General features: G+C 45.2%; 1 protein-coding gene across 4 annotated transcripts in view; it reads left to right on the top strand.

Moving 5' to 3' along the window:
• The window catches only part of NSD1 (nuclear receptor binding SET domain protein 1), a 63,585-nt gene that overhangs the window by 3,600 nt on the left and 33,640 nt on the right, over positions 1 to 26,345 (top strand). For 2 of the 4 annotated variants that reach the window (XM_065690272.1, XM_065690273.1), the window contains 5 exons: positions 13,847 to 13,982; positions 16,841 to 17,013; positions 18,763 to 21,352; positions 24,738 to 24,859; positions 25,007 to 25,298. In XM_065690272.1, coding sequence (XP_065546344.1) covers positions 13,847 to 13,982; positions 16,841 to 17,013; positions 18,763 to 21,352; positions 24,738 to 24,859; positions 25,007 to 25,298 — 3,313 coding nt within the window. The remainder of the gene's footprint in view (positions 1 to 13,846; positions 13,983 to 16,840; positions 17,014 to 18,762; positions 21,353 to 24,737; positions 24,860 to 25,006; positions 25,299 to 26,345) is intronic. The other 2 variants (XM_065690275.1, XM_065690274.1) reach the window with 2 other exon arrangements.

Here is a 26,345-nt window from a genome sequence, read left to right as displayed (position 1 = left end):
CTTCTCTTTAGTGCTTTCCAGGCCTTTATGAGTTGAAGAAGTCCTGGGCAGCATTATGCAGAGTTAAGAGGGAGAATTCGGCCCAGGCCCAGTCTCCAGCACTGGGGAGGGTGGGTGCAGCCACATAGGGTCTGAGTGACGTGGGTCTTTCTTGAACTCAGTTGCTGTGGAGCGGGAGGTGGATGTGTCTCTTGGCGGAACCTGCATGATGAAATTTTGCTTTTTTAATGTAATTTTTGGTGCTTTATTATTTGACTTTTGCTTTTAAGTTTTAATTGCTACCCACAAAGCATGTTAGAGTCATTGGTTTGCAAAGTTGAGCACTCGGAATCAGAGAGTTGTTGGATTCAAGTACGTCTGTGCCACTCTTGGTGCATGCATGTTTTGCAGTGTATGATCCCGGTTAAACGTTCATAAGCTGTTTTTTCCATGGGATGCTGATGGATTCAGGCTGCAGGATCTGCAGAGCTTGCCTGTGGCACTCACTCAATGTTGCTTTTCATTCTTCTCATACTATTTCCTTGTCCAGCTCTGTGCTGTAGGCGTGTGATATTCAAGTAATGGCAGTGATGAAATGAGGTACAGGGAAATCCAGAACCACATCTTTCATCACGAAGGATGGCTGCTTCCAGTGGCTGGATGTAAGGAATGAGTAAGGCATGTGTGTAGGGCTACTGGAAGGTTTTTACTTTACCAGAACCACACCGTATGTGTTAAAAGCATTGAAAGCCAGCAAAGTCCCCTCTTTAAGCGTACAATTAAGCCATGACGAACTTGAGTTCTGTTGCAGTCTGCAGCTGTGGGGAGAGTACTCTCTTTATAAAGAGTATGTGTCCCTGTGTGAGAGTTACTCAGGTTCTTTGTTTATCAACTGAGATGTGTAATGCCATTTCTCTCTTTGCTAAAAATAAAATGAAGGAACCATTGCCACGTGATGTGCGTTACTCCTGCAAGCGGTTCTGAAAGAGTCTCCTACTACAGACTGATTCGAGGTGTGACTAACGACTGGTAATATTATATCCCTGAGACACAATAGGCATGGCAGTGGTTTGTTTGAGCATGGAACATATATTTCCCTGGTCAGTTGACATCTTCCTGGTGGAGAGATCAATTCCATTTGGCTGTCTGCACTTCCTGTGGGCATGGTCTCCCCTTCTGTGCACCTGGTGAGAGCAGGCTCTAGGCGCACTGCTGTCCCTGTGCTTCCCATCTGGCACACACTCCTCTTTGCCACTAAGATACATGCTGTGAGCACAGAGCTGGATCTCCCCTGGCTGTGGCTGCTGGCATCCACTGGGCCCCTCTACTGAAGTGCATTCATGTCTCTTACAGCTCTAAACTTACTCAAAAAGGACTTCAGCTGTGGTGGACATCCAGAAGAATGGATATTTCCATGGTTATGGCACTGTCTCGGCTGTTACTGCTCGACCATAAATTTTTGAGGTCCTTAATGAGTTTGTGGTGCTTTCATGCTTTGATGGCACTGCACTGCCTCTTCCTTGCAGTGGTGGTGGTGTGAGCAGTGAGTGTTAAGATGCTGTCACAGCAGGACAGTGTTCCCTAGGTGCAAGGAGGAGCAGCTCCCTTTGAGTGACAACAGGGATTTTTAGCACAGAGTAGGATCTGGAGCTCTGCACAGCAGATTGGATCCTGGAAGTATTTATTCTAACATTTGGCTGCAATTGTTCTTCTTCCCTTCTTTCATTTCTGTATGTTCTCTAATCTTGTGTTGCTGATTAGGTGCAAAATGCCTGTTCCTGTAGGTGATGTTACAGAAAAGAACCTGGTTTCTCTAGAAAATACGGATGTTCTGGCTATGTGTCATGTGCTGTGAAATGTGAATGATCGATGACAGTTCATGTGGGGCTGTGCAGCTTTACAAAGCTGAACATTGTGTGTGTGCAAATAGCAAAACCAGAGGTGTTTCCTTGACGATTGGACAGCCCTGAAGGTGAGGTTTTGCTGAATATAATGGCAGAAACCTCCATGTTTTTCTGCTTTCTATATTTAAAACTTAGTTTTAAAGCTGGAGTAAGAAAGGCTACGTCTTGGTTCACATACTGTCCGCAGTCATAAATATTTCAAGTCTCCAGTGAAGATTTTTGCCAGAGGAGTGTAGACTTCGCTCAGCTGTTCAGCAGTGAAGTTGTGCTCTGTAGTGTGGTGTGCTTAGTACATTGCCTGCTACTCTTGCAGGAAGAAAACAGCCGTCAGGAGTGAGAAAATCAGCTTTTATAGGTGCTTTTTTAGGATGCATGCTGCCTCTCAGGGCCTGCTGCCTCTGCTGTCTCTGTATCAACTTGCTGGGGATTTGTTTTTAAAAGTTCATCTCCCAGAACTTGGATAATTTTTTCCCTTAACAAATCTTACCTTGTTGAGTGTACAGTGATTCTGGTTCTGCCCTTACAGCTTCTTCTAAGTGGTTGTGGCTCAGTTTGATGCTGGAGCAGTGATGATTAACTTCAGGGCAACATCCTGGTGCTTTGCATGACATCATGGATTTGTTGATGGCCTCTTGCGGTATAGCAGCTTCTCCTTGCACCTTGCTGCACCTTGTTTCCACAAGTGGGGTTGAACTTTGACGTGTAACCATTATTACGTTAGGTTTTCTGTTTGTTTTCCTTAATTCATGTTAACAAATCTGGAGGTTGCTGCAGAGGGGTCAACTCTGACTGTGTTAACAGAGTACTCGAGCCCCAAGGAAAGAAAAGTGACATTTTCTGAGTTATAATTAAGACAGGACTTACTAAGAAGACATTCTTAACTCAAAAATCAGTGTTCTGGGTGATGATCAACTTCCAGTCTAGTTGCTTAGAATATACTTTGGTTTTTCTTGCCTGTGACTGACAGCTGCTTGTATATAGTATTCCTCCTCCCGCCCCCAGTTACTTGCTCTGGCATTTAGAAAGGCACAGGTAATAGAAACACCTAAAGAAAAACTAAATCCTAGCAAGTTTGCCTGGGAGTTTAATGCCATTTTTAATACCAGATGAATATGACCTATGTTTTGTTCTGTCTGCACAGAGCCATATGTGCTGTGCAAGGCAGTCTTTACTCAGTAAAATGGGAGTTAAATCCTTTATGGTGGTTAAGGCATTGCCAGGATTTCCAAGTTAATGGGTGGAAGAGGTCTGTATGAGAGTCTGCTTTGAATTAGAGCAGCAGTTTTCAACCTCTGTTGATTTGTGGACCCCTAAACGCTTCCCAGGTGCAGACTCTTGTGATTTTAGACCTATCAACAATAGCCTTGCTTCCTTTCATATAATTTCATGGCATCAGAAGTATTGTTCTGTGGCCATGAGTTTGCAGACTGGTTGTTACAGAACATGTTGCAAATGTTGTAGTGTCTGACCTGTGTGAGTTTTGTGTTGAGTCAAATGTACTGTTGACATTTGTGCTGCTGGAGCAGGCAGGGCTGCCTCCCCTGCCTGGCTTGCTGCTATTGCCACTTGCAGGAATGCTTGATAAAAGCTGTAGTTTGCTTTGCTGAAATAGTTACTGGAAGTTTAACTCTTGCTTTTGCGTGTGTTGGTGTGAGCATTATGTTACTGGTTAAGGTCAAGCTGGTGATGGGAGGAGCTGCAAGGTGTGGTGATATCAAAGAAACAGCAAGGTGCTAATACAGGCAGTTTAGGGCTTTTGGGGCGTGCTTTTGTGTTTTTGGCTTGTTTGGTTTCTGTTCTGGTGGACAGGACTGAGCAGTCACCAGTGCTGCCCTGTGGGCTGCAAAGAGCAATCCATGGCTTGGCCTGCCCAGAGATCAGTCATGTGCAGGTAGTGTGTGCTGTGGGGTTTAGGTTTGGAGTTGCTGGAGCATAATCCCTGCAGTTGTGGCTGGGGATTGTAGGGGCCTCTGCAAAGCTGCAGTATTTGTGGTGGTGCATGAATAGGATGTTGGTGGGAGTGTTTCCAAAGACACGTGCAGGGCATAGGTGTGTGGTTGGAATCCCTCGGGAACATGCGTGCTGCTCCCAGGAGGCAGGTGCAGCCAGGGAGCTGAGTGGTAGCACCAGGGAGTTTGGCAGTGCTGCAGAGCTGTGCTGTGCAGAGGCAGTGGAAGATGGGGAGCTGCATGTTCTGCTGGTGCAGTGCTGGGTGCAAGCACAGGCCTTGCTTTGGCTGATGTGAGCTCCTGTATGTGCTCAGCATACACCCCAGCAGGTGCCAGCTGAAGTTCTCTGTCCTTGTTAAATTAGAAACCTGGTTACAGGGTGGCTGCTGGCAGTAGCTTTGCAGCAGTGATTAAATGTGTAGCAGAGATAAAGATGGGCTTGGTGTGCATCCATTCTCCTGTGTGTCCAACAGCGCTGATGAAGCCAGGAGGCATTTCAGCAGTGTGCTTGGTTCTATTGAATGATGGAAAAGCACTTGTTAACAGTTGACATGCTGACTCTTTTGTAGTACTTGAGGGCAAGTTGTCCCTGACTGGTCACCTTCACTTCTGTCTCCAGCACAGCCTGAGCACCAGGTTTGTACTAAGTTGACCCACTTGGGTCGATGCCTGGTTTGGTTGTAGCTGTGGCAAATGCATGCCACCCACATCCAGAAATGAATGGCTTGTCCTGCAGCCAGCAAAATCTGCCTGCTCCCCCTCTGGGGCTGAGTTGCTGTGGTAGCTCTGTGTGAGGCAGCAAGTCTGTAGGTGGAAGGGGCAGCACTTGTGATGTACATGGCATCGGGAAGGGTGTTGTTTGGGGGTGTTGTCAGTGCCTGAACCACAGAGAAAGGGCAACATGCCTCCAGTTGTGGAGGCCTCCCCATGTGCCTCTCCATCCTCTTCCTCATGGACTGCAGGTGGGTAAGTGCTGGGTAGGGAGCAGCAGGTAGGGCTGCCAAGCAAAGCTTTGTGTGAGTTTTTGATAGGGAACTTGTTCTGTAGGTTATGTACAGTATCAGACAGCTCAGCTGGAGAGAGCACATTCACACTACTGTGGTCTTCAGAGAAAACCCCATCTGGTTTGATAGGTACTAAACCAGCAGTGTAGCTTGGTATTCACTCAGACACTCATCAGAACTGATGCTTTGGGGACTCACTTTTCATTTTCAGACATGCATAATTTGATTTTTGTGTGTGAGAAACCAGAAGTGTTGAGTTGGGTAGAGCAGTCCAACACAGCGTTGCCTGCTACCCAAAGGATGGGGTGCCCTTTGGTTGGTATTTTTTAAGAACAGAAGATTTCTTGCCCAGTAGCATCTCGGCACACTGGAAACCTCCAGCTTTATTTTTTCAGCTCCAGTAGGGCCTCTGGTGCTGAGCATGCAGCGATGCTCTTGCCCTGAGCCCTGCTTGAAGCTTCCATGTTCCTCTACTTTTAGAGGAGTATGCTCCTGATTTTCCCTCCCACTGTTGGTGGAAGACAGAAACCTGTCTGTTGCCTAATGCAAGGAGGGCGGGAGCCAGGGTGGTTATTGCCCTTTTAATAGTTCCTGTTTGCCCTGATGTTTCTTTGTTGTTGGTTTCCCCAAGCACCTGTTTAGGCTTACTGCTGCCCACAGATTTCTAAATAGCAGCAGTGAACCAAGTCAGATTCCTCTTTAATTTTAGCTGCCTGTCCTCTCCCAGTGTGTGCGTGAAGCTCGATTCACAACATAAAGGCTGTAAAGCCTCTCTGGAGCAGAAGTTTGCAGGACCTGATGATTGAAACACAAACCTTCCTCAGGGTATGGCTCTAAGAAGTAAATAAATAAAACCAGGATAAGTTCATTACACTGCTACTGACCATAAATTCTGATTTCAGTGCTAGTAGGGGTTCAGCAAAAGCAATTGAAATTCTAAATGCAAATGATTTTAAATGCAACTAAAATTTATTTTTATGTGAGCAGAACATTTGTAAATGTTTGTTTTGGAAAAATGGTTCAACTGGGTGGGGGATTGACATGCTCATACTGCCTGGTTTTGAGGCAGTTACTGTCCTGTGTAAGTGGCATCTTTGCGTTTGGACTAACGAAGTGGGGTTGTACCGCCTTCTCCTGTGGAGAGATCACAATTTCCACAGAAGGTTAAATTTGCAAGCCCAAGTTAAATGTTTGTTGCTTTCAGAGAAACCCACAGAATTAAAGTAAACAAGCAAAGAAACCAAGCAAAAAGCCCTAACAACAACCAACCAAGCAACAAGCAAGTATTAGCAGGCACACATTTAATACAACCCAAACTGCCAATTTTTAGCTGTTGAGGTTCTAATACAGGATATGCTCTGTGCTGCATGTACGTGCTGTTCAGTGGTACTGCTTCATTCTGCTTACAGCTTAAGCTGTAATGGCTGCACTTTACATCCATAAATCAGAATAGCCAAGTTTTATTTTACGCAGTTTGAATCTGGGTTTCATTTTACGGATTTACAAACTCAATTTCTGAAAACAAACGTTGTGTTCAGATGCGTTGGTTGTGTACAATCTGATAGCATAGAAAAGCACAAAAGTAAGGCTGAAAAGGGACAGATCTGTTGACCTTGTTTCAGTTTAGGTTTTTTTGGTTAGTACTCAGACACAAGAAGTTACTTTTGATATTTGTTCTTTGTGATGCGTGGCAAAGGCCTGGTAATACCTGCAGTTCTGAAACAACTACTGCTGACTGGGAGAGCCAGATGTAAAGAGAACTTTGTTTCTCATTTAAAGTGTATGCATATAAGCAAGTGTGAGTCTCTTCCCTCTGGTTCAGGCTCCTGACAGTGGTTTGAAATCTATGTTTGTGTGTCTGGATTTCTCTCTGCTGGGGATCTGGGTAAGATCATACCCCTTCTCCCCCACCTCCTCCTTCTGCCTTCTTCAAGCCTTCTGTCAGGTGCATTTCTAGTTATTAGGATGCTAAAGTACATTAGGTTATTAGGATGCTAAAGTAAAGCTGTCTGTTGCACTGCTGTTCATTCCATAAGGAGTATGATCTCCATTAAGAAAGTGAACCAGGGATGTTGTTAACCAGTTATCTTGGTGTCTCAGGCTTGGTGTTCTCCCATCAGTATGTTTCTTATTTAAAATACATTCATTTATAACCCCTGAACTTTACAGTAATGCTTCAGAATGTGGGAATTACCTGATGCAGTGCCATCAACTCTCTTTATCTTTCACAGTGGTTCATACCTAGCGCTCATTGCATGTGTAGCTGCCACAGCCTGGAAGAGGGTACTAAAAACTAGCCAAAGACAACAAATATCCGCAAGCATGTAGATAACAGACACTTGGCTTGTATCATAATCTCTGCTGTGTTTTTTGCTGGTGAATATTTAATTAGTGAGTATTTAACACTTTGGTGTGATAATGGTCCCAGATAAGAGGTACTGTTCTTCTTTAGTCACTAATGTAGGTCAGACACCTGTTTACTTTTTGCTGCAGTGCTAAAGCCAAAGGAAGACCAGAGCAGTGCAGAAGACAAAGAGCATGTCCTCTGTCCCCAGCAGTGCTGGCTGCCACTCTGGCAGACTTCTCTTGACTGCTGTGTTTAACTTGAAGCTTCCTGTGATGTGTGGTATGATTATTATGCTGGTGAGGGGCAGTGATGGTTTCAGCAGATACACTGTGCAGGTGTCGTGGTTTGGGTGTTCTGTTTTTTTGCCTACATACTCCAGTTGGGTTTACCCCTTTCCCTGTGCAGGGATTTATTCCTTTAAGTTCTCTCACAGTGGAGCTACAGAGGGTGCTGCTCTGACTGCAGACTGCAGGCTCAGCATCACAGCCTCTCTCTGTAAAGGCTTAAAGCTTGGATGCTTGGTAATGCCCCTTTGTACAGAGGAGACTTTGATTGATGACCTCTCTTTGCTTGTCTTCAAATACTTCTTAAGCTATGAAGGAGATAAAATTTCATTTTCTTTCCATTTTATGTTCTTCCAGCCGATTTGTTTCTTATTTCAGAAAAGCTTCTTTAAAATGCAAGTCTTAGCAAGTCTTTGCTAATCATAGAATAGTTAGAGTTGGAAAGGACCTTAAGATCATCTAGTTCCACCCCCCCTGCCATGGGCTGGGACACCTCACACTAAACCATTGCACCCAGGGCTCTGTCCAACCTGGCCTTGAACATCTCCAGGGATGGAGCATTCACAGCTTCCCTGGGCAACCCATTCTAGTGCCTCACCACCATATAAGAATTTATTTCTTGGCTTTCATCACAAGCAGTTACTGATTTCAGTTCTTGACTTTACTTCAGTTCTTAATCTCGGCTCCTTTTTATCTTTACATGCAACATTCACAAACAAGATTATTTCCTAGTCCCTGTCATCTTTTCTTCTGTCAGTATTCATTCATTTCTCAGTGCCACAAGTTTTGGAGCTAAGTCAAGTAATGAACAGTAGATCACTGAGTCTTCTTTCCAACCTCCCATCCTTAAGAGCAGGACTGTGGTAGGAGTTGTACTTTTAACTGTCTCTGTCATCAGCAGTCACTGTATGGGAATTGCAGCCACCGCTGCTTCGTTTCTGTGACAGGTTAAGTGATGTTAATGTGATCAGCTAAGGGATCTGAACCCCCATGTGATAGGAGCTGTATGGACTTGGGAAAGAATGATAAGCCTGAGCTCAGAGGGCTGAACTTGAAGCTCCTCTGTCTTAAACTGTAAGTTAATTCAGTGAGGTTGAACTTCAGCTGGAGGGAATCATCCTCTCATGAAAACTTTAGGGGTAGCTTCAGCAATGCCTTTCCAGGGTAGTTCTGGGAGGGTTTGTAACAGGATTTGCCCCACTTGCTGCCTCTCTTTTGCAAGAGCAGAGGGTGAATCACCTGTTGTGTGATGGTGAAAAGACAGGAGCTGGAGTGGCACATCCCAGCATGCGACACCACAGCCCTGTGGTTGGTTGTATTAGCAGGTATTACTTAAAATGGACTTTTAGGCCCAGGTTAATCAAAGTGCCTTCAAGTGTCACTTCTCCCTCAAGTTTGCTTTGTTAGGTGCTTTTTTATACCACCACCCCAGGTACAAAGAGCTGTTGATCTTCAGCTAGTTCAGTCATATCTGGGGATGGGTTAGTGGCTCATGGGAATGGGGTGAACTCCTTTTCAACTCATCCCCTTCAGGAAAAAAAGTGATCATTGAACCCTGAGGGAGAAAAAAAAAAAGGTGATAGTAGACAAGGTGCTGACCTGACCCTCGTCAGGCTCCCAGTTCTAACTGATAGGAAGGAGATATTACAGCTTGTTTGTAATCAAGTTACAAGCTTGTTTGCTGGTGGGCTGCAGGGAGAAGCACAGGAGTTGCTTCCCCAGGAGTGGGGAGGTTTGAGAAGAGCATGGGAAGCTCATGGGGCAGAGCTGCTGCCTTCTGGCAGCTGATGTGCATGTGTGCAGGGTGTGATTTACCTGCAGCTACCAGTGTGGTGAGATCTGTGCAAGAGATACCCTATGCTGCTGCTGCAGGGCCCTGGGCAGGTGCCTGCCATGCTCAGCAGAACAGGCTATAAGTGTTGTTGATTATGCCATATTGTTTAATTATCGCTTGGACGTGGCTTCCTCCTCTTGTTTTCTTCCTTGGCTTTGATTCTGTCCACTTGCTAAAACCAGGCTTGGCAGGATCTGCCTTCATTATTCTTGGGGGGCAGCAGCTTTGTTCTTGCTTTTCTTCCTTCTTCTCACACAAGCTCTTTTGCAGACTCTCTCCTAAAGTATGTTCTGTCCCTTTCTTCATTGAATAATGTCATGTTTATAATTGTCAGGAATAAAATATAACAGGGATATTTTGACCACACATTTACATGCTGGCTTTCCAAAGCAGGTCTGAATTTCAGGTGTGCAGGGCTGCGATGGCTGCAGCTTGCTGCTTGGATTCTGGACAGCAAGGCTCTTTGGGTATGTGATACTGAAAATGTTGGTCTGTAACATAATGTATATATATATATATATATATGTATGTCTGTGCCTCTTTGCTTGTAGTTCGGTCTTAATGCGGCTCTGCCAAGGTGGTAGCATCCCAGTTGTGCTGGGACAAGTAGAGTGTCTGGCGCTGTGCCATGCTGTGCTGGAGATGGTGGTGCTGCTCTGGTTGCACAGAGATGATCAGTGCTGCAGGAAGAGTGCACCCTACGGCTATCGGCGTATATGTGTGTTTGTGTGGACTTGTGCTTTGTGCCACATCTTCCAGGAAGATTAATGGGTTGAGCAGCAGCTTCAAGTGACGTAGCCAAGAGTGGTTACTGGATAAGCATTATTTTTGTCACTGTCTAATTATGTGATTATTTTAAAGGGAAGATTGGTGACAGACAGTCAAGGACTGACAGTATTTATAATATAACAGTAAAATCACTTAGAAATATAAGCTTTCCTTGCGTGATACGCTTTGTATTTGCCTCATGATGAGAATTGCAGAAGGGCACAGATACTTGGTTTCTGTCAGCCTCCTTCCTCATGAAGCTGAGCACCTGCTGATATTTTCACCCAGTGAACTGCAGAATGGTGGTTTGGAATAGTACAAGTTCAGGAGGTGACTTTCAAGGTGGAAGTGTTTGTGTTGTCCTGATGCAGAACCTCGGCTTGTGACCTCTTCCTCTGTGGTCAGTTGTGATTTGGTTGCAGTGGTGGAGACTGATTAAAAATGTCCTCAAGGTACGTTCTTGTTCTCTCCAAAAGTAGCAGAAAGTCATCTGAAATACTGTGTATTGTCTAGCATTTAGTCTGTAGCTTGTCCTATCTGAGCAAATCATTGCCAAACAATTGATAACAGAGTAGACAATACTGACTCCCTTTAGGGGAACGTTTCACAGTACAAAACCTGTGGCGTTGCCTTGCTCAGCCAGGGAGCACTGTCCTTCCCTTCCTCACTAGTCCAGACCTGTAACCTGCTTTGAATTCAGCCCCTCTCCACTGCAGTTAGGACATGGTACCTACCTGGTATGCAATGGTTCACAAGTTTTCTTGTTATTTAAACAGTTGAAGGTTTCCATGCTCTGTAGCTAAACAGTACTCAGACCATACATAGGGACTATGTCTGAAGGTCATTGTTCAGAAACCCTTGGCCTTTCCCTAGCTCACAAGAAAGCTGCCATTACTGCAGGGCTGAGGTTTTGGCCATTGGGCTGTATTAGCAGTTTGATCTTGGCACAATAAATGTTAATTGTAATAGGAATTAAATATCTTGTAATATGACACAAGAAATGCATGCTTTGGGGGTTGTAATTCTGGCATCATGGAGCACAGTTTGAAGGAAGAGACTTACTGTCCCTGGATATGCTGATAACTGCTGCTGCTGCTCTGCTAGTTGGTTTTTTTATGTTAATGTTACAAATTCTGAACCTCTTAAGGTTCGTTTCCCCCCCCACCACCACCTTCCCCGCCTCTGAAAATGTAAAAGGCATCTCTGGGCAGGTGGTGGGATCTGGGGAGAGAATAGTGCAAGACAGTGACCTGCTGCAGTGCATCCTATCACAAGGCTCTCCTTGGCCATGGGAACCTGGTGCTTCCTTGTCTGCCTCTGTGACCCACTGGTGGGGCCTTTGTGGTGGGTGATGATGAGTCTGACTGCTGGTGCCAGAGAAGGGATTGCAAACTGGTGAGGAATGAGAACAGCAGTGACTGCTGAGGAAGAGGTGACTGAGCATTGTCTGAATAGTTTCCCTGAAAGCCAGGTTTTCATCAAGCCCCTGTGTGGGGTATTGGAGGGTGACAAAGAGTTGATTTAAATGCAGACTTGCCTCTGGGCAGGACTGGTGGTGTCACTCTGCTGGGTCAGTGTGAATGGCTTTGGCAAAGCTACTGTGCACTTCGATTGAGAGAATCAGATATAACAGACATGAGCCCTTAAAGCCTGGAGTTGGAAAATGTGTTTAAAAAAAAAAGGCATTTTTGCAGGAAGAACAGAAGCTGTAAAAGGGCCTTAAAAAAGGTGTGTGGGAGGGGAGGAGTGTTGCATCTGAAAGTGCATCTGCATCTTAAAAGCAGCAGCAAAGGCAGCACCTCTGGTTCCCATGCTCAGGGATGTGTGGTTTTGTTCCAGAAAACTTGTGTCTGTGGTGCAGTGGAGGCACAGAGGCTGCAGCAGGGTGGTGGCAAAGTGGGGGGCTGCAGTCCCCTTCCCAGTGTTCCTTCATAGAATGGTTTGGGTTGGAAGGGACCTTAAAGCTCATCCAGCTCCAACCCCTTCCATGGGCAGGGACACCTTCCACCAGAGCAGGTTACCCCAAGCCCCGTCCAACCTGGCCTTGAGCACTGCCAGGGATGGGGCAGCCACAGCTTCTCTGGGCACCCTGTGCCAGTGCCTCAGCACCCTCACAGGGAAGAATTTTGCCCTAATATCTTACCTCAATCTCTCCTCTCTCAGGTTAAAGCCATTCCTCTTGTCCTGTCCTACAGGCCCTTGTCACAAGCCCCTCTCCAGGTTTCTTGTAGCCCCATTAGGTTTGGAAGCTGTTCTAAGGTCTCCCTGGAGCCCTCTCTTCACTTTCGCTGTTTCTGAGCTCCTGCTCAGCAATAAGTTATTGTGTGGCTTTTGATGACCGAGTGAAAAGAATTCCAGCAATGTAGTCTGTAACATCATTACCTGCTTTTTCATGTAGCAGAGGAGTTTATCCTTTTGTATTTACTTCAACCACATGAAGAAAACCCATAAAACTCAACCTGAAGCTGAATATACATTTTATTGGAGAGGTCTGTTGTGTTTCAGTTGCTAGGATGTTGAACTGTGAATTGCAAGAGATGTGCCTCAGGAAGGGTGGTGAGCAGGATGGAGAAGCAAAGTGAGAAGGTGCACATTTGTGCTATGACAGCTTTAATGAGGAGCATATTGCTGATGCTTATTGGCAAGAGTAATACCTGCAGCACTTCTTAGAGCTCTTAAAATGCTGAACCCAGCTGGGACATGTTGTCTGGTGCTGGTAAACAGGCAGATACTTCACAGCTGGGCATGGGGAATCCTGTATCCTGTGGAAACCTATTGTACCCCATCTTGGCTCAATTAGTCACAACATCAGTAAGCTCCTCAATCCTCCTCTTGGCAGAGGTCCTGCTGGTAGTGCAGCGTCCAGCCAAGGAGGTGTGTGCTCAGCAAACAGCATGGGATCTGCTCTCCACTCTTCTGCAGCGAGACAGAAATGGCATTAAGCTGTGTTAGGATTTGTGTGTTGAAAGATTTTGACATTCTTGTGATGGCTGCACAGCCCTGGGAAGCTCTCACCTGAGTGACTGTTTCTGCAGAGCTGGTACTTATGAGTGGGTTTGAGAGACAGGCACAGTCTGTGTGTCCATCTGTTTCCTAGAGGTGGGATGACTGCTGTTGTGCTGCCTTTCTCCTGCTCTGCAGCTTTGGGGCAGAGCAATGGCAATTCTGCTAACATAAACCCAGAATTACAGCATAAGGGTTTTTTTCTCATTGTGCCTTCCTTGGGTTTCAAACAGTTTGTGGTGAAGCTTTTTCTGGAGTACATCGGAGAAACAGGGCAGTTACTAGCTTGTATATACCAACTTTCTCTCTCCTTTAAATTGATTAATACTTACTTTGCTGTTCTCATCACCTTCTTCCAGTCAGGAGTATTTATTGTCTCTTACTCTACTTTTACTGTACATTGCAACCTTTGAAATGAACTTTGCTTTGCTTTGAATGAAATTGGTGTTAGTAAAGTAAGGGGGGGCTTTAAAGTCTTGCTCCAAATATTTACCTGCTCCAATGTGTGAAGTTTGAGCTCAGTCTTTTACCAGAGGTCATATTCCTTACTGAAGCTTAAAAAAAAAAACAGGTTTGTTTTGTCCTTTAAGGAGGATGGGGAGAACCGTTGTGTTTTGGAAGGTGTAGAAACCACTAAGGAAAATCAGGACTCGCTTTTTAATGTAAATGTGTCTGGTGGCCCAATGTAATTGGCACCCGGGGGTGGGGGAGGCAAATCTCTCTGAAAGCATCTGGAGCTTTAGTGATTTCTTGTGTTCTGGTTTTTCCCCAAAGATCCAAGCCAAGAAGAAACCTACTCCAGTGAAGTATGAAGTTGGGGATCTTGTTTGGGCCAAGTTCAACAGGCGCCCATGGTGGCCATGCACAATTTGTCATGACCCAGTGCTGGACTGTCACTCAAAAATGAAAGGTACTGTATCTTCTCAGACCACAAAGTGGAGGTGTTGTTTATGGCAGGGTGCTGCAGTTTTAAATTAAATTTCAAGGGCCAGAAATGTTTTTTTAAGGTATGAAGAAATAGACTTTTCTGTGGAAGACATGAATCTAAAAAGTGGACCTAAATCTGGGAGGAGACAGGAGGAAGGTGGGGCTAAGGCTGGTGGAAGTGGCATGGATAGCTGTTGGACATGTAGACTTTTCTTCCCAGGGTAGCTGGGCAGAGCTTAAGGCAGTGCAGAAGAAAGACCAGCCTCTCAAGAAAAGGATACAGAGAAAAGGAGGTGGATCAGAGAGGTGAGAACAGAGGTGCCCAATGGGTGGAGAGGGAGAGCTGAAGTGCCTGGAGTGTGTGAGGACACAGTCGGCTAGGCTGGAGAATGGGAGGCTGGAGAGGCTGAGAAGCAGGGTGTGGGGTAGCACAGTGTAGCTGCTGAATGCCTGAAGGTGTGATGGGGAACATGTGTGAGGAAGTGAAATATTTTTGGTCTTGTTTGGCACAAGGAAGCAAGGGGCTGGAAATACCAGGAAAACCTGGAGATGGAGCCACATGTGTGAGGTGGAGCCACAAGTTTAGGGCATAGTGTGTCAGCCTGAGAGCTGGCTGAGTGGAAGGGATGGGGGAAATGAGGCAGAGCTGTGTGTGCATGGATGCCAGGGAGGAAGGGTGTCTTAACAAGTTCAAGGCAGAGAAGTGTAGGTTAGTGATGGAAAGATCAGAGGGGAAGTGATTGTATTGCTTTTAGGATCATACAGCCTGCCATGGGGAGACTGCCATACATGGAAAGGCTTGTTTATGTGTTCCTGGATTCCCCTTCGGATTCTTTTTGTTCTGTGGGCAACTGAAACCCCTTGACCAGTGCTGTCTGCTGCTGGCAGCTCTGGACTGGTGAGGTTGCCACTCACTGATGTTTCTCTCCAGTTCTTGTGGTCCTTGTCAGCACTAAGAACCAAATGCTGAGGCCAAGCAGACTTTTTTTCCAAGTAGCCATCATCTCAGAGCCCTCTGCTATTTCTGTAGAGACATGATGCAGATTTTCCAATGTTGTGCTCATGTCATGCCCAGGACTGGTTGCTGCAGTTTTCTGTTTTTTCTCTTCATCTTCCCATTCATCCTGATTTTGGATAATACTCAATTTGCTATTCTAAGTAGTCCCTTTCAAGCTCTCAAATTCCTGTCAAAAATGTTGCTGGAAGATAAACCAGATGCATATTTGCTCCCTTCATCTCTCCCCATGAAGTTTTGGGCAGGATTTAATGTATATAGCTGTTCATTAATCCCCTCTCAGCATGTGTGTGAGGATTTCTAGTAAAGGAATTTTGCAGGGAGGAAGCATGCCATTGCACATTCCTGCAAGTTCTTATCTCCAGCTACACGATGGACTCTCCCATCGTGTTTTGTTCTTGTTCAAACCAATGGAGCTCTGGGAAAAATTGCATTTTCCAGTGGTGGCTGTATGGAATGTGCTTGTCTCCCCTCCCTGATGTCGAGATGGCAGAGCTGAACTCTGATTTTGGGCAGGGGGAGCTGCTGGGTGGGAGGCACAGTCCCACTGCTTTGGCTCTCCTGTTGCCAAGGGAACACGCCTTTGAAAACAAGACAGGTCACTTGAAACTCATCATTTGTGCAAAAACCTCTTCCCTTGGGTTTGAGGCATGGGGTTTCATTTAAAGCAATTTGCCTTTTCTCACCAAGCTCTTGACTGAAGATTTTTTTGAGCTGTAAGATGCAGGCTTAATAGCTTGAGTTCCAGTACTGGGAATGGGACAGATGAAGTCTGTCATCTTTGCCCTTGGTTTGATGTTGCCCTGGTCATTATTTGTCATCCTCTCAGTGGTCTTGTCCAGGAGCTTGGTGTCAGCATCACTAAAGGCCAGGCTGCTGTGTTGTGCTGGAAATCCTGGAAGAGGCAGCATAAACCAATGGTCTGTGAAATCTAGACTACATGTTCAGAGGGTGAAGGTGTTCCCAGGAGAATGTGAAGCACACAGTGCAGTGAAATGCAGGCAGAAGTTTATATATCCCTTGTTCAAGCCTTGTTTGCTCTGTTCTAGTGCTTGTAACCTGTCCTTTCTCATCAGCACACCTAGTACTGGTTCAGCTCTTACCTGTACCATGTCAGTTCAGCATTTTGAGACAGAAAGCACCTTTGTCAAATCTTTAGTTTTGCCCTTATGATTGAGTTTTGTGTGGAGGTACTCATTGAAACTTAACATTTTGTCACGTTGCACCTAGTCCTTGTAGAGTGTGTGTACGTATGTGTGTACTGAAATACAGCTGTTAATATTTTATGTCCTAAATAAGAGTGTGTTTGGTAACAAAGCGTTGAACAAAATGGGATATATTGTGGTGGGGGAGGCTCAACCTGTATGAGTAAATCCTGTCCAGAAGGATGTCATTTCTGGGTGTTGGCTGGCATACTGTTGTTTTCCCAGTGGTCAAGTGGACTGGCCTGTTTAATCATTTATCAGGGAGTAGCAACAAAGCAATGCCGTGCCTGATACATTGTGTGTCTAGGGCAAAAGAATATTTGGGTAGTTTTGTAATACTTTGCAGCCAAGCCTTTGCTCTGCGGAGATGACCCATCTTAAAACTGTTGAATCAATTGATTATAAGAAACATAAGCACAACTTGGAGACTGGCAACACAGAGCATAGACCAAAGGGTTGTCCCTTAGCTCAGAGTAGAAATCCCCAGAATTCACATTCATGTGGGAATTTTATGAAGCAGAAAGTGGATGAAAATTAACTGGCAAATTACTGTTTTTTATGGTTCTTTGTGTCTTTATTCTGTCATTTGCAAGGGGTTATTTCTGTTAAATTTCTCAATAGTTTCCAATCGGAGACCATACCGAGAGTACTACGTGGATGCCTTAGGAGAGCCTTCAGAGAAAACCTGGGTTGCTGGGAAAGCTATTGTCCTCTTTGAAGGAAGACATCAGTTTGAAGAGCTGCCTGTTCTTCGGAGAAGGGGAAAGCAGAAGGAAAAAGGCTACAAGCATAAGGTGAAAGATCTGTTTTCTCTACACAGTACAGAGTATTCCTTGATGCCAGGAACAGCACTTCGGCAGCTTTCTTCTGTGGCAGTGACTGCAGCATCACAGCCAGGGAAGTGGTTCTTTGCATCATTACAATGAGCAAAGTTCATAAGCTGCCAGGAGTTTCTAGGCACTCTTTTATATCGGGGTGTGACTTACTGCTTTTACTGCCCCAGACAGGAGGAGTCAGGTCTCTGCTGGTGAGATGTGTTCAGCAGCGCAGCCCTCTCCTGATGTCTTATTACAGCACGCTTCTAAATAACTTCTTGTGCTGTCTGGCAGCCTCTTTTGGCTGATGTGAAGCAGAGGTAGAGTTGCACGGTTCACTAGATCACTGAGATAAAGCAGAGGGGTTTTTAGCCCTGCTTCAATAATTCTCTTTATAGAAACCTGTTAGGACTTACAGTTTGACTTGGAAAACGCTTTGCCAGTGAGGTTCCAGCATTACTGAAAGAGAGCAAATAGGCAAATTAGGTAGTGTTGTCTGTTTTTATCTTTTTCCAAGAGATGTATGACCTGTGTCAGTGCAAACCCATCAGGTTAAATGTGCTCTTGCAGACGTGACTCCCTGGGTGTAATGCTCTCATTTGTTTTTCCTTTTCCAAGGGCATGTTCAGTATCTTCTCTAAGGACTTTTCTCGTTTCATTCCCAGCTCTCTCAACTAGTTACATGCTCCCAAGTAACTTTTCTAGTCCTAGAAGTGCTACATGGCTCGAATCTCACCCTAGAAGTATATGGTAGGGTCTGTGGCTGCAGTAATAAAATGTTTGCATAATGTGCAAGTTTGCATTCCTGGAAGCCAGGATCTGATACCAAGCCGAGAGGTTTTGGCTTGGTTTGCTATCAGGCCCCATAAAACTTTTCTAATTTGCCAAGATGCAGTTTTGTTGGTGTGGGTTTCTTTTAAGGAAAAGTGTCAGAAATTTGAGCTGTTCCTCATGCCTTGGAATTGGTTTTGATTTGGGGAGCAGTTGTGAAGCCTTTGATTTGCTGTTGTGCAGCCAAAACCTACACATACAAACAAGAAACAAGTTTCTTGCTGGTTTCATGATATTAGCAGAAATTCTTATAGAGAGTATGCAGAGTGCTTTTTGTTATATACTAAAAGGTAAAGAGTTAAAGCTGGGAGACTTCTCAGTAATGGACATCTTGAATTTGATAAGAGTACCTTTTGACTCTGTGTGTAGATCTTGTGTTTGTACCAAGGTGAGTTGATGGAGAGGGAACATGGAGTGCTCTGAGTTCAAGGGGTGCAGGCACAATGAAGAATGAGCAAAGCAAAGATGTCTGCTCAAATGTTTTGGGGAAAACTATGGTGCATTTGCCTTGAGAAGCTTGTTGGCTGTTGCTTTGTGTTTCTGTGCCAGCGATCCATACCATATGTGTTCCCTGTTACAGGCTGTTGTGTTCAGGGTGTGCTGGGATGGCAGGACATCTGGCTTCTGGGAGACCTGTGCTTGCAGGGACCTTTTTGCTGGTTTGGGGGTGCACAGGGCTTTTTATTAGGCTCAGCAGGAGTGCAGGATGCTTGCCCAGGAGCAGTATTTTCTGTGTCTGCAAGGCATAGGCTGGGAATCCACATGATTGTCTTAAAGATGCAAAATGCAGGGCTGTCACTCTGTTCTGTGCCTTGTGTACCTTGATCTCACTTTTATCTTGTTGCTTACACACCCAAAATTGTTTTTCTTTCTCTTTTTGTCTCCTCTAACTTGAAGGTTCCTCAAAGATTTGTGGCTAAATGGGAGAGCAGTGTTGGGCAGGCAGAAGACATTCTTCTTGGAGGGCCAGAAGATCAGAAATCCAGCCAGAACTCCAGTGAGCTGGACAGCGAGAAGGAAGCGCAGTTGGAATATTATACCAATGGCCCTGGAGCCGAAGGGGACAGGCAGCTCAATGGCTGTTTTAAGTCCTTGACTTTAGACTCCAGACACCCAGCCAGGGAAAAAGGAAAATTACACATTAAGCCACACAAGAAAAAAAGCTCTGACAGCAGAAAAAGGACTAGAGTAAAAAAGAGTGGTGCAAGAGGGGAAGGATCTGCTGGAGAACTCAAAGAGAAAACAACTGAGAGCTTAGTTAGAAACATGATGATTGGGGACCTACCAGACAAACATGCGTCTCATGAGCTTCGCCGGATTGCCAACAGTTTAACAGGCTCCAGTAGCACCAGGGAGAACCATTTGCTTTCCTCCTTTGGAGAAAGACGTTTTGAAAAGACAGCTTTGAAACCAGACTATGAGAATCGTAAAAGTGATGCTCTGAAGAACAATCTCCAAGGGGATTTGTTTTCAAGTGCATCTTTGGAGAGGGAAAATGGCTCCCTGGGCATTTTGTGCAGTTCCAAGTTACAGATACACTATTCTGCATCTGATGCTGGTATTGAGAAAAAACAAACTGAATCTGATTCATCCTCTTCCCTCTCAGATGGTGGGAACAGTGACGTAGATACCATGGACCAAAGTTCAGAGAGAGCTTCTAGTGCTCTTGAAGTTAGTGATTCTTCAGATAAGGTGGAGAAGGAATTTCCTATGACGTCAAGTGGAAACATCAAGCTTTCCATGTATCTTGCTCAGAAGAGCAACAGAAGGGCCAGGAAGAAGTCGTACAGAGACCGCAAATCTCTGGGAGGTTCAGTAATCAGCAGACTTGATGCTGAATTTGCAGATGGGGAGCTTGAAGTAGGCTTCTCTGATGCTGAGATGTCATTGACAGCTCTTGAGTGCTCTTCAGATGTGAGAAATGACAATCTTTCGCCAGCAAACAAGCACACTACTCCCCAAAGTGTTTCCAAGGACAGCTCCTGGCCTGCTGTTGAAAATCAAGCAATCTTAAAACCGAAAAGCACGAAACTGTCCCGAATCAGGAGTATAAAATGCAAACATAAAGAAAAAGTTGCTGGGTTGGAGCCTCCTCTTGCAGAAGAGGAGGGTGGTGTGAATTGCTGCTCTTCTGATACCAAAGGTTTCTCTGGCCTTCAGAGAGATTCTCTTCAGAGCGGCGGAAAAGTTGATGGTCAGAAACTGTTAAACAACATGCATGAGAAACCCAGGGATTCTGCTGAAATAGAAACAGCCGTGGTGAAACACGTCTTGTCAGAGCTGAAGGAGCTCTCTTACCGGTCCATGAACGATGATGCCAGTGACTCTGGCACTCCAAAGGCCTCAGTACCTTTACTTTTCTCTTCTGCCTCTGGTCATGGTCGTTTGCCTATTGAGCCAGATTACAAATTCAGCACCTTGTTAATGATGTTGAAGGATATGCATGACAGTAAGACAAAAGAGCAGCAACTGATGACTGGTCAAAATATAGTTCCATTTCGAAATACCAGCACAGCTGATGGTTCTGGAAGCAATTCTGCAAGTGGTCTGAAGTCCTTGTCTATTGTAGGTCCCTCATACAAAATCGAAAAAAATGGAGATTGTGTCCAGGAAACAGTAAATCCAAACTCCGCTCTAAGCAACTCCTCATTTTCACGCAATCCTCCAACCAAGTTGACGGGGATTGGTGCTGGTAAAAGGGAGCCCACGAGTACTGCTGTTTCGGGGACAAAAGGCACCAATTGTGTGTCCAAACGCAACTGTTCAAAATCTAAGCAGTCATCAAAGCTTGGAGATAAAACAGTTTCAAACAGAAAGGACTTAAAACCAGGAGGGCCAAGTAAGTTACTAAGTTGGTTATCCAGAGGTTCAGGAGAACGTGCATTCCACGTTCACGGTTCGGTTACCAGTCCTCTAGGTAATGGAGCAGAAGATACTGAGAGGAAACAGTCAACAGAGTCTATTGGTTTAACAGAACATTCAACTGATGAAGACTCTGCCTGTTTATCTGATGACAATTTAGATCGTATTGGAAGGAGACCTGAAGCTGGTAGAAATACTGAGAGCTGCATTTCTGCTGCAAATGGGGAGAGTCCAGACTTGGATTCAGAGGCAAATAGTGAGAGCTCTCTTGGTGATGAGTCTAATGATGTAAATCACGTAGCACCCAAAAAACGATGGCAGCGTTTTAACCAAAGCAGTGCTAGATCTAATAAGCACACCAGTAGATCTAGGGAACAAGGAAACTTGGAGAGTGCCTTTGGCCTGAATTCTCGTGGCTTTTCACGGAAGGGAAATGAGTGCTTGGGACGTAGGCATTCCCCTCATACAAAGGTGCTTGAGGGAGACCTTGCAGATCAGGACTGTAAGAATCATTTAGACTTAGCTGAGAAACATTTGAATGTATGTGGTAAGCCAAACAACAGTGTGATGGACTCAGAAACAGAGCTTGGCAACTTTGCTCCCCAGTCTGAATTCTCTGCACAAGGTAAGGGAGCTGGGCTTGCACCAGAGTGTGTATTTGTATACATTTAATACTTTCTCATTTAAAGCATAAGTTATGGAACTTGGGACTGTTCGGAGATACACACTTTCCGAGCTGAAGAAAGTGTGGTATGTTGGTTTGGGGTTTTCTGTAAGCACAGAGAACAAAGAAGGCAGAGCAATTACGGGATTTTGCTTAGCTTTTTTCGATCAGAAAGCTTAAAGTACATTGCAAATTATTAGTTCCTCCACAGTGCAAGGTGAAATAAACATCCTTCCAGACTTGGGAATCCTTTTTAAACTTATACCATCGTAACATGTACCTTAGAGTCATGTGCTTGGTGTTAGCTGATAGGTCAGTGCTAGGAAGTGTTGGGAAACTGAGCCTCAGTGGCTGCTCTGACTTACAGTGCTGTTTGACATAGTCTCTTTTGGTTTGTTTTGTAGGATTTTTGGTGTTTTAGTGTGGAATTTTAGCTGCTAATAATGAACTGGGGGAGCCCCACAAATTGCCTTATTCACAGCTCTGGTGTGGCTGCCTGACTGGTGAAGGGGAGAATGGGAGAAGGGGAAGTTCCAAGGAGGCTGGGCTGGAGGTAGGCAGAAGGCAGCATTATTGTAAGGAAAATGACCTAGGAAGGAGGAGGCTTCTGAGGAGTACCAGCAAAACAAACAAAACGCCAAAGGATGTATGTGTGTGTAAGGAACAGGTCCAGCAGAGCCACAATAAGATGATTTTTTTATATAGATTTTACCAACCTAAATTGCTCTAATTTGGTTGTAATAACACGAATTAATATAACTTGGTGGGATTTTGAACCTATGTGCTTTCTGTCACTTAGGTGTTCCCTCAGTGCACATTTTGGTGTGAGCATTTTGCTATTAGTGGTTGTAGGAGATTGCCTGCACCTCTGTTCCGGTGTGGAAAAGGCAGCTCCTGGCATAGTAGTTGTAGGACCTGCCCAAGGTAAGTCACAGCAAGCACAGAAAATGAGCCCATAAGGTGTAACACATAGGTAGAAATTCTGGTTTGAAGTCATGACCAGCTTAATCATTCCTGACTGCTGTGGCTGTGTGGTTTTGAGGACTTAAATCTTCACAGAGCAGGTGATAGGATGCACATTGTTCTGCGGCTGTCAGGGCTCTGCCGCAGGAGTGTCACAGCCCACTGGAGGGAGTGAGTTCCTCATTTGCACCAAGATGCAGCCAGGTTCTCAGCTTCCTGGTGGTTTCGCCATTGAAGGTTCCCTATAATGTTGCTGTATGAGGTGAAGATGCAAGTCTACAGAGAGAGCCAGAGAAGAACTGCTAAGAAGTAGTAACGTTAGGAGAGGAAGGAGTAGGCTCTTGGGTAAGGTGGCATTGGTGGAGAGCAGCACAGGGCTGTCCTGGTGCTGCATGGAGGGATGTAGTGACAATGAGGGCCTGGGTTTGCTTGCAAAAGTGGCAAATCAACTGAAGTGTAACCTGATTTCGTGCTCCAAATAGTACATGAGCCTTGAAGCACATCTGAAGCTTATCAATGCAGATGTGCCATAGGGAGGCATTGGAGATGTGTGAGGAGCTGTCTGGACTGCAGTAATATCCCCAGTGTGCTGGTGGGAGTAAGTAAATCTCTAATGCTGTGAAAAGTCCGTTTGTGAAAACCAGCCTTCCTTTTCTATCAGACAAGGCCAGTTACATAGTAGAGAGAACAATGCTGGAAGTCAGACCAGCTGCAGCTTACAGAATACACTTCCTCTGCCAGTGTTTTGAGAAGACGTGGCTAATCCTTGTCTGCAGCAGGCAGAGTGTCAGTGTAAGAAATCACAACAGATTGCAGTTACAACTGTCTAATTTCCACTAAGCTCAAACTATGACTTCATCATCGTAGCTGAATAGTGACATTTGGCATATTTTTGGTACAAACTTTGCAGTGTGATTTAGTGCAAATCAGGCAGAAGTGAAAATTTGGTCAAGTTCGCTGATGTAAACCATTTTTATAACTAATGGTTCTGTCAGGTGTGTGATTTGGCAGTGCCAGACTGCACTTGGGATTCTTGTACATGACTTGCTTTGGGAGAAAAAGGCAGCTAAGCCAGCCCTCCTGGCGCAGTGCAGTGTGCTCTGCTGCATGGCTTCAGGGCTCTGAATAGTTTCCCAGTGAGGATCCTCATCCTATAGCTGTGTTATGTGAAATGTGTATTTCACCCAGACACCTGTGCAGAGCGTTGCTAGAGGTTGAAAGTAGCTGTGTTTGAGAAGGTTTTTCCTTCTCTTTTGGCCAAGTTTGACTTTTACATACTTGTTTAACCACAAAGCCACAATAAAGTGTAGCAATCTCATCCAACATCCCTGTTCTGAAGTGTTGCACTGGAATGCTTTGGTATAGAATCCTTCTGTTTTAAAGATTAAAAAGCCACACCTCCTACATGTGAAAAGAAGCGAAGAGAATATTTATTGTTTGTTCCTAAACTTCCAGGAGAGACCACAAATGTTTTTGTGACTAGAAGAAATCTTCTGACAATACAAAACAGAAGTCAGAGGTATTTCAGGATGTGAGGAAAAGACATAAATTTGCATCATCTTTCTTTTGCAGCTTGCTGAGTAGCGGTGGCGTAGAGCATCAGGGCTCTCTTTTGGATCTTGCTGTATTGCGGGTTGTTGAGATGGTGCAGCACGGGTGGTTAGGTTTGTGTTGAGGAAATAAATACCTGCTACTGGGTTTCCTTGGCAGTGGTGCATCATTGTGCAAACTCAGAGATGCGGGAGCCCTTGCCTTGCTGGCAAGGACTGTTTGCTCCCTGATCTCATTGTGGAATCTATTGTTGAGAAGCAAAGGCAATAACTGGGCTGGCAGCAGCAGATGGGGAATACAAGGCTCTTGTAGTATATACAGAAACATGCCAGGGAGAAGGGGAAGGGAAGGAGTTAGGCTCATGTGTTACGAGTGAGACTAGTGACTGAGCTGTGGGGTGGGAAAACAGCGCTTTCCTGTGTCCCTGCTCTAAACCCGAAGGAGTTTGGGTTAACAGCAAAGTAACATCATGAGTCTTGGGTTGCTAATGGTCTCAGGTTTCGGTAAAAGTACTGCAAGAAGGTTGGATGTAGTTTGTTTAGGGAGATGGTGGGTGAAATGCCAGGAGCCTCTCAGATACCTGTTTTTTGCTTTCTTATCTGAACTGCATGAAGTCCCTTAGGTCCTTAGAAATCCCACCTGCCATCTCAGGGTTGTGGAAGATAGCTCAAAAATTATAAGGCTGTATCAGCAAAACAAGTACCAGGGCTCTTCCCACATGGAGCCCCTGGAAGGGAGGGCAGAAACAACTAATATTTAGAGATCACGAGGATCATTTTGTCTTATGATCATCTCAGAAACAAAGTCTTGAAGCTGCTTTCCTTTTTCTTAGTACATTCAGAGAGGAAACGCCTTAGAAAGCCAAGTAAACGGCTTCTGGAATATGCAGAAGAATATGATCACTTATTTGCACCCAAGAAAAAATCAAAAAAGGGCCAGGAGCAAGCGCAAAAGGTGGGTGAAGGCCAACGTGCTCTTCATGGTTATTGCTCTTGCGCTCCGGTCTGTGTGCTTTTGATGCGTTCTTGCTGGCTGAGTGTTCTTGCTCTGTGTGGTGCTGTGCAGGAGGAATGTTTTCACCAACGTGTTTCACTATGCTAGGTGAACTCTGTGGTGAGGTCTGAGTTTGAAGGAGGTCTTCCTGCACAGTGCAGTCCTGACAGAGCTACCCAGCGGGGGCCCAGTCCTTTGGTTTCAACTCCATCTTCAACCAAAGAGTCCCCTCCCATCCTTGAAGCAGAGTGCTCCTTATCAGAACTAGGATCCCACTCCACTAATCCCACTGATCAACTTCTAGAAGGACCTTCAGAATCTCTGGAGCTGGTGCTGTGTTCCTCAGATGCTTCTGAAGTTTCTGCTTCTCCAGATGCAGAAGAGAGATTCGTGAAATCAGGTAAGTGGGAGGCGGTGTGATTCTGCTCCCACAAATGAGTAATATCACAAGTTCAGCAGAAATTGTTGCTTCAGTCAGTGTGAAAAGGTTCGTAGGTGTTGATCAGTTAGTTTGGTTTCGCTTTGCTGCATTCATGACCACTGCTGGTGCTGGAATGGGTGAGAGGTCAGGTGCAGTGGGTAGCCCAGGGAGCTGGATGATTACACTTATGCTAATAGCTTTCTGTAGCGTGTCTTCCTTAGGTCCTGGCAGGGAATACTGCTTTGTCCAAAAGAAGAAAGTCACAGCTCCTTCTCCGAGTCCTTTCCATGCAAACAGTGGCACTTCTTTAGCTTGAAGGTCTCTTGCTGCCGTTAAAACCTTTTGGATGAACGTTGCTGTGCTGAGGTTTATATGCAGTCTAATCTGCAGAGCTCATGGGGGGATATTTTGTTCTCCTAATGAACTCCAGTAATTGTGGCACAGAAATCCGTCTGGAAAGACTATTTTTTTCTGGAAGACGTTTTTTCCTTTCTTTCTAAGAAAAATTGCTGTAGAAATTGTTGGAGACTTGTGGTAGCAGCAAGCCAGGGTCTTGGCTTTCAGTAAGGCACAGTATACAAAAAGTGAGTGTGATCTGATGGGCTTTTCCCTATTCCAGAAGAGTTGGTACTGGGGTCTACTTTGCAGTGCATTCATTCTCTGGTAGCATCTAAAGGCATGTACAGGGTTAAAGCCCTGGTGTTCTGGCTGTGCTAACTTGGAGGCAACACTATGCATGTTCTGAAGAGCCTATGGTCAGTCAGAAACATTAAACCAAGCAGAAAGATACAGTCACTGGGAGGTCAGCCTGTTATGTTTCAGGGGAGAGGGATTGCCTTTGAGGGCTTGTGGGTGTCAGATGGAAAGGGAAAGTTGCAGAGGATTAAAGGAAGCCAAACTGGGGATGTGAACCTCAGGTTGGAGGTGCAGGAGAAAAGTACAGAGTGCAGTAGTGGAAATAGACATCCAATGTGCAGAAGTTGCTTGGCTCTGAGAAAACCTGCCTCTTGCCTGAGGCACATGGAG

This window comes from Lathamus discolor, chromosome 10 (assembly GCF_037157495.1).
Source record: "Lathamus discolor isolate bLatDis1 chromosome 10, bLatDis1.hap1, whole genome shotgun sequence".
Lineage (NCBI taxonomy): Eukaryota > Metazoa > Chordata > Aves > Psittaciformes > Psittacidae > Lathamus > Lathamus discolor.
This window is presented reverse-complemented; position numbering and strand designations above follow the sequence as displayed.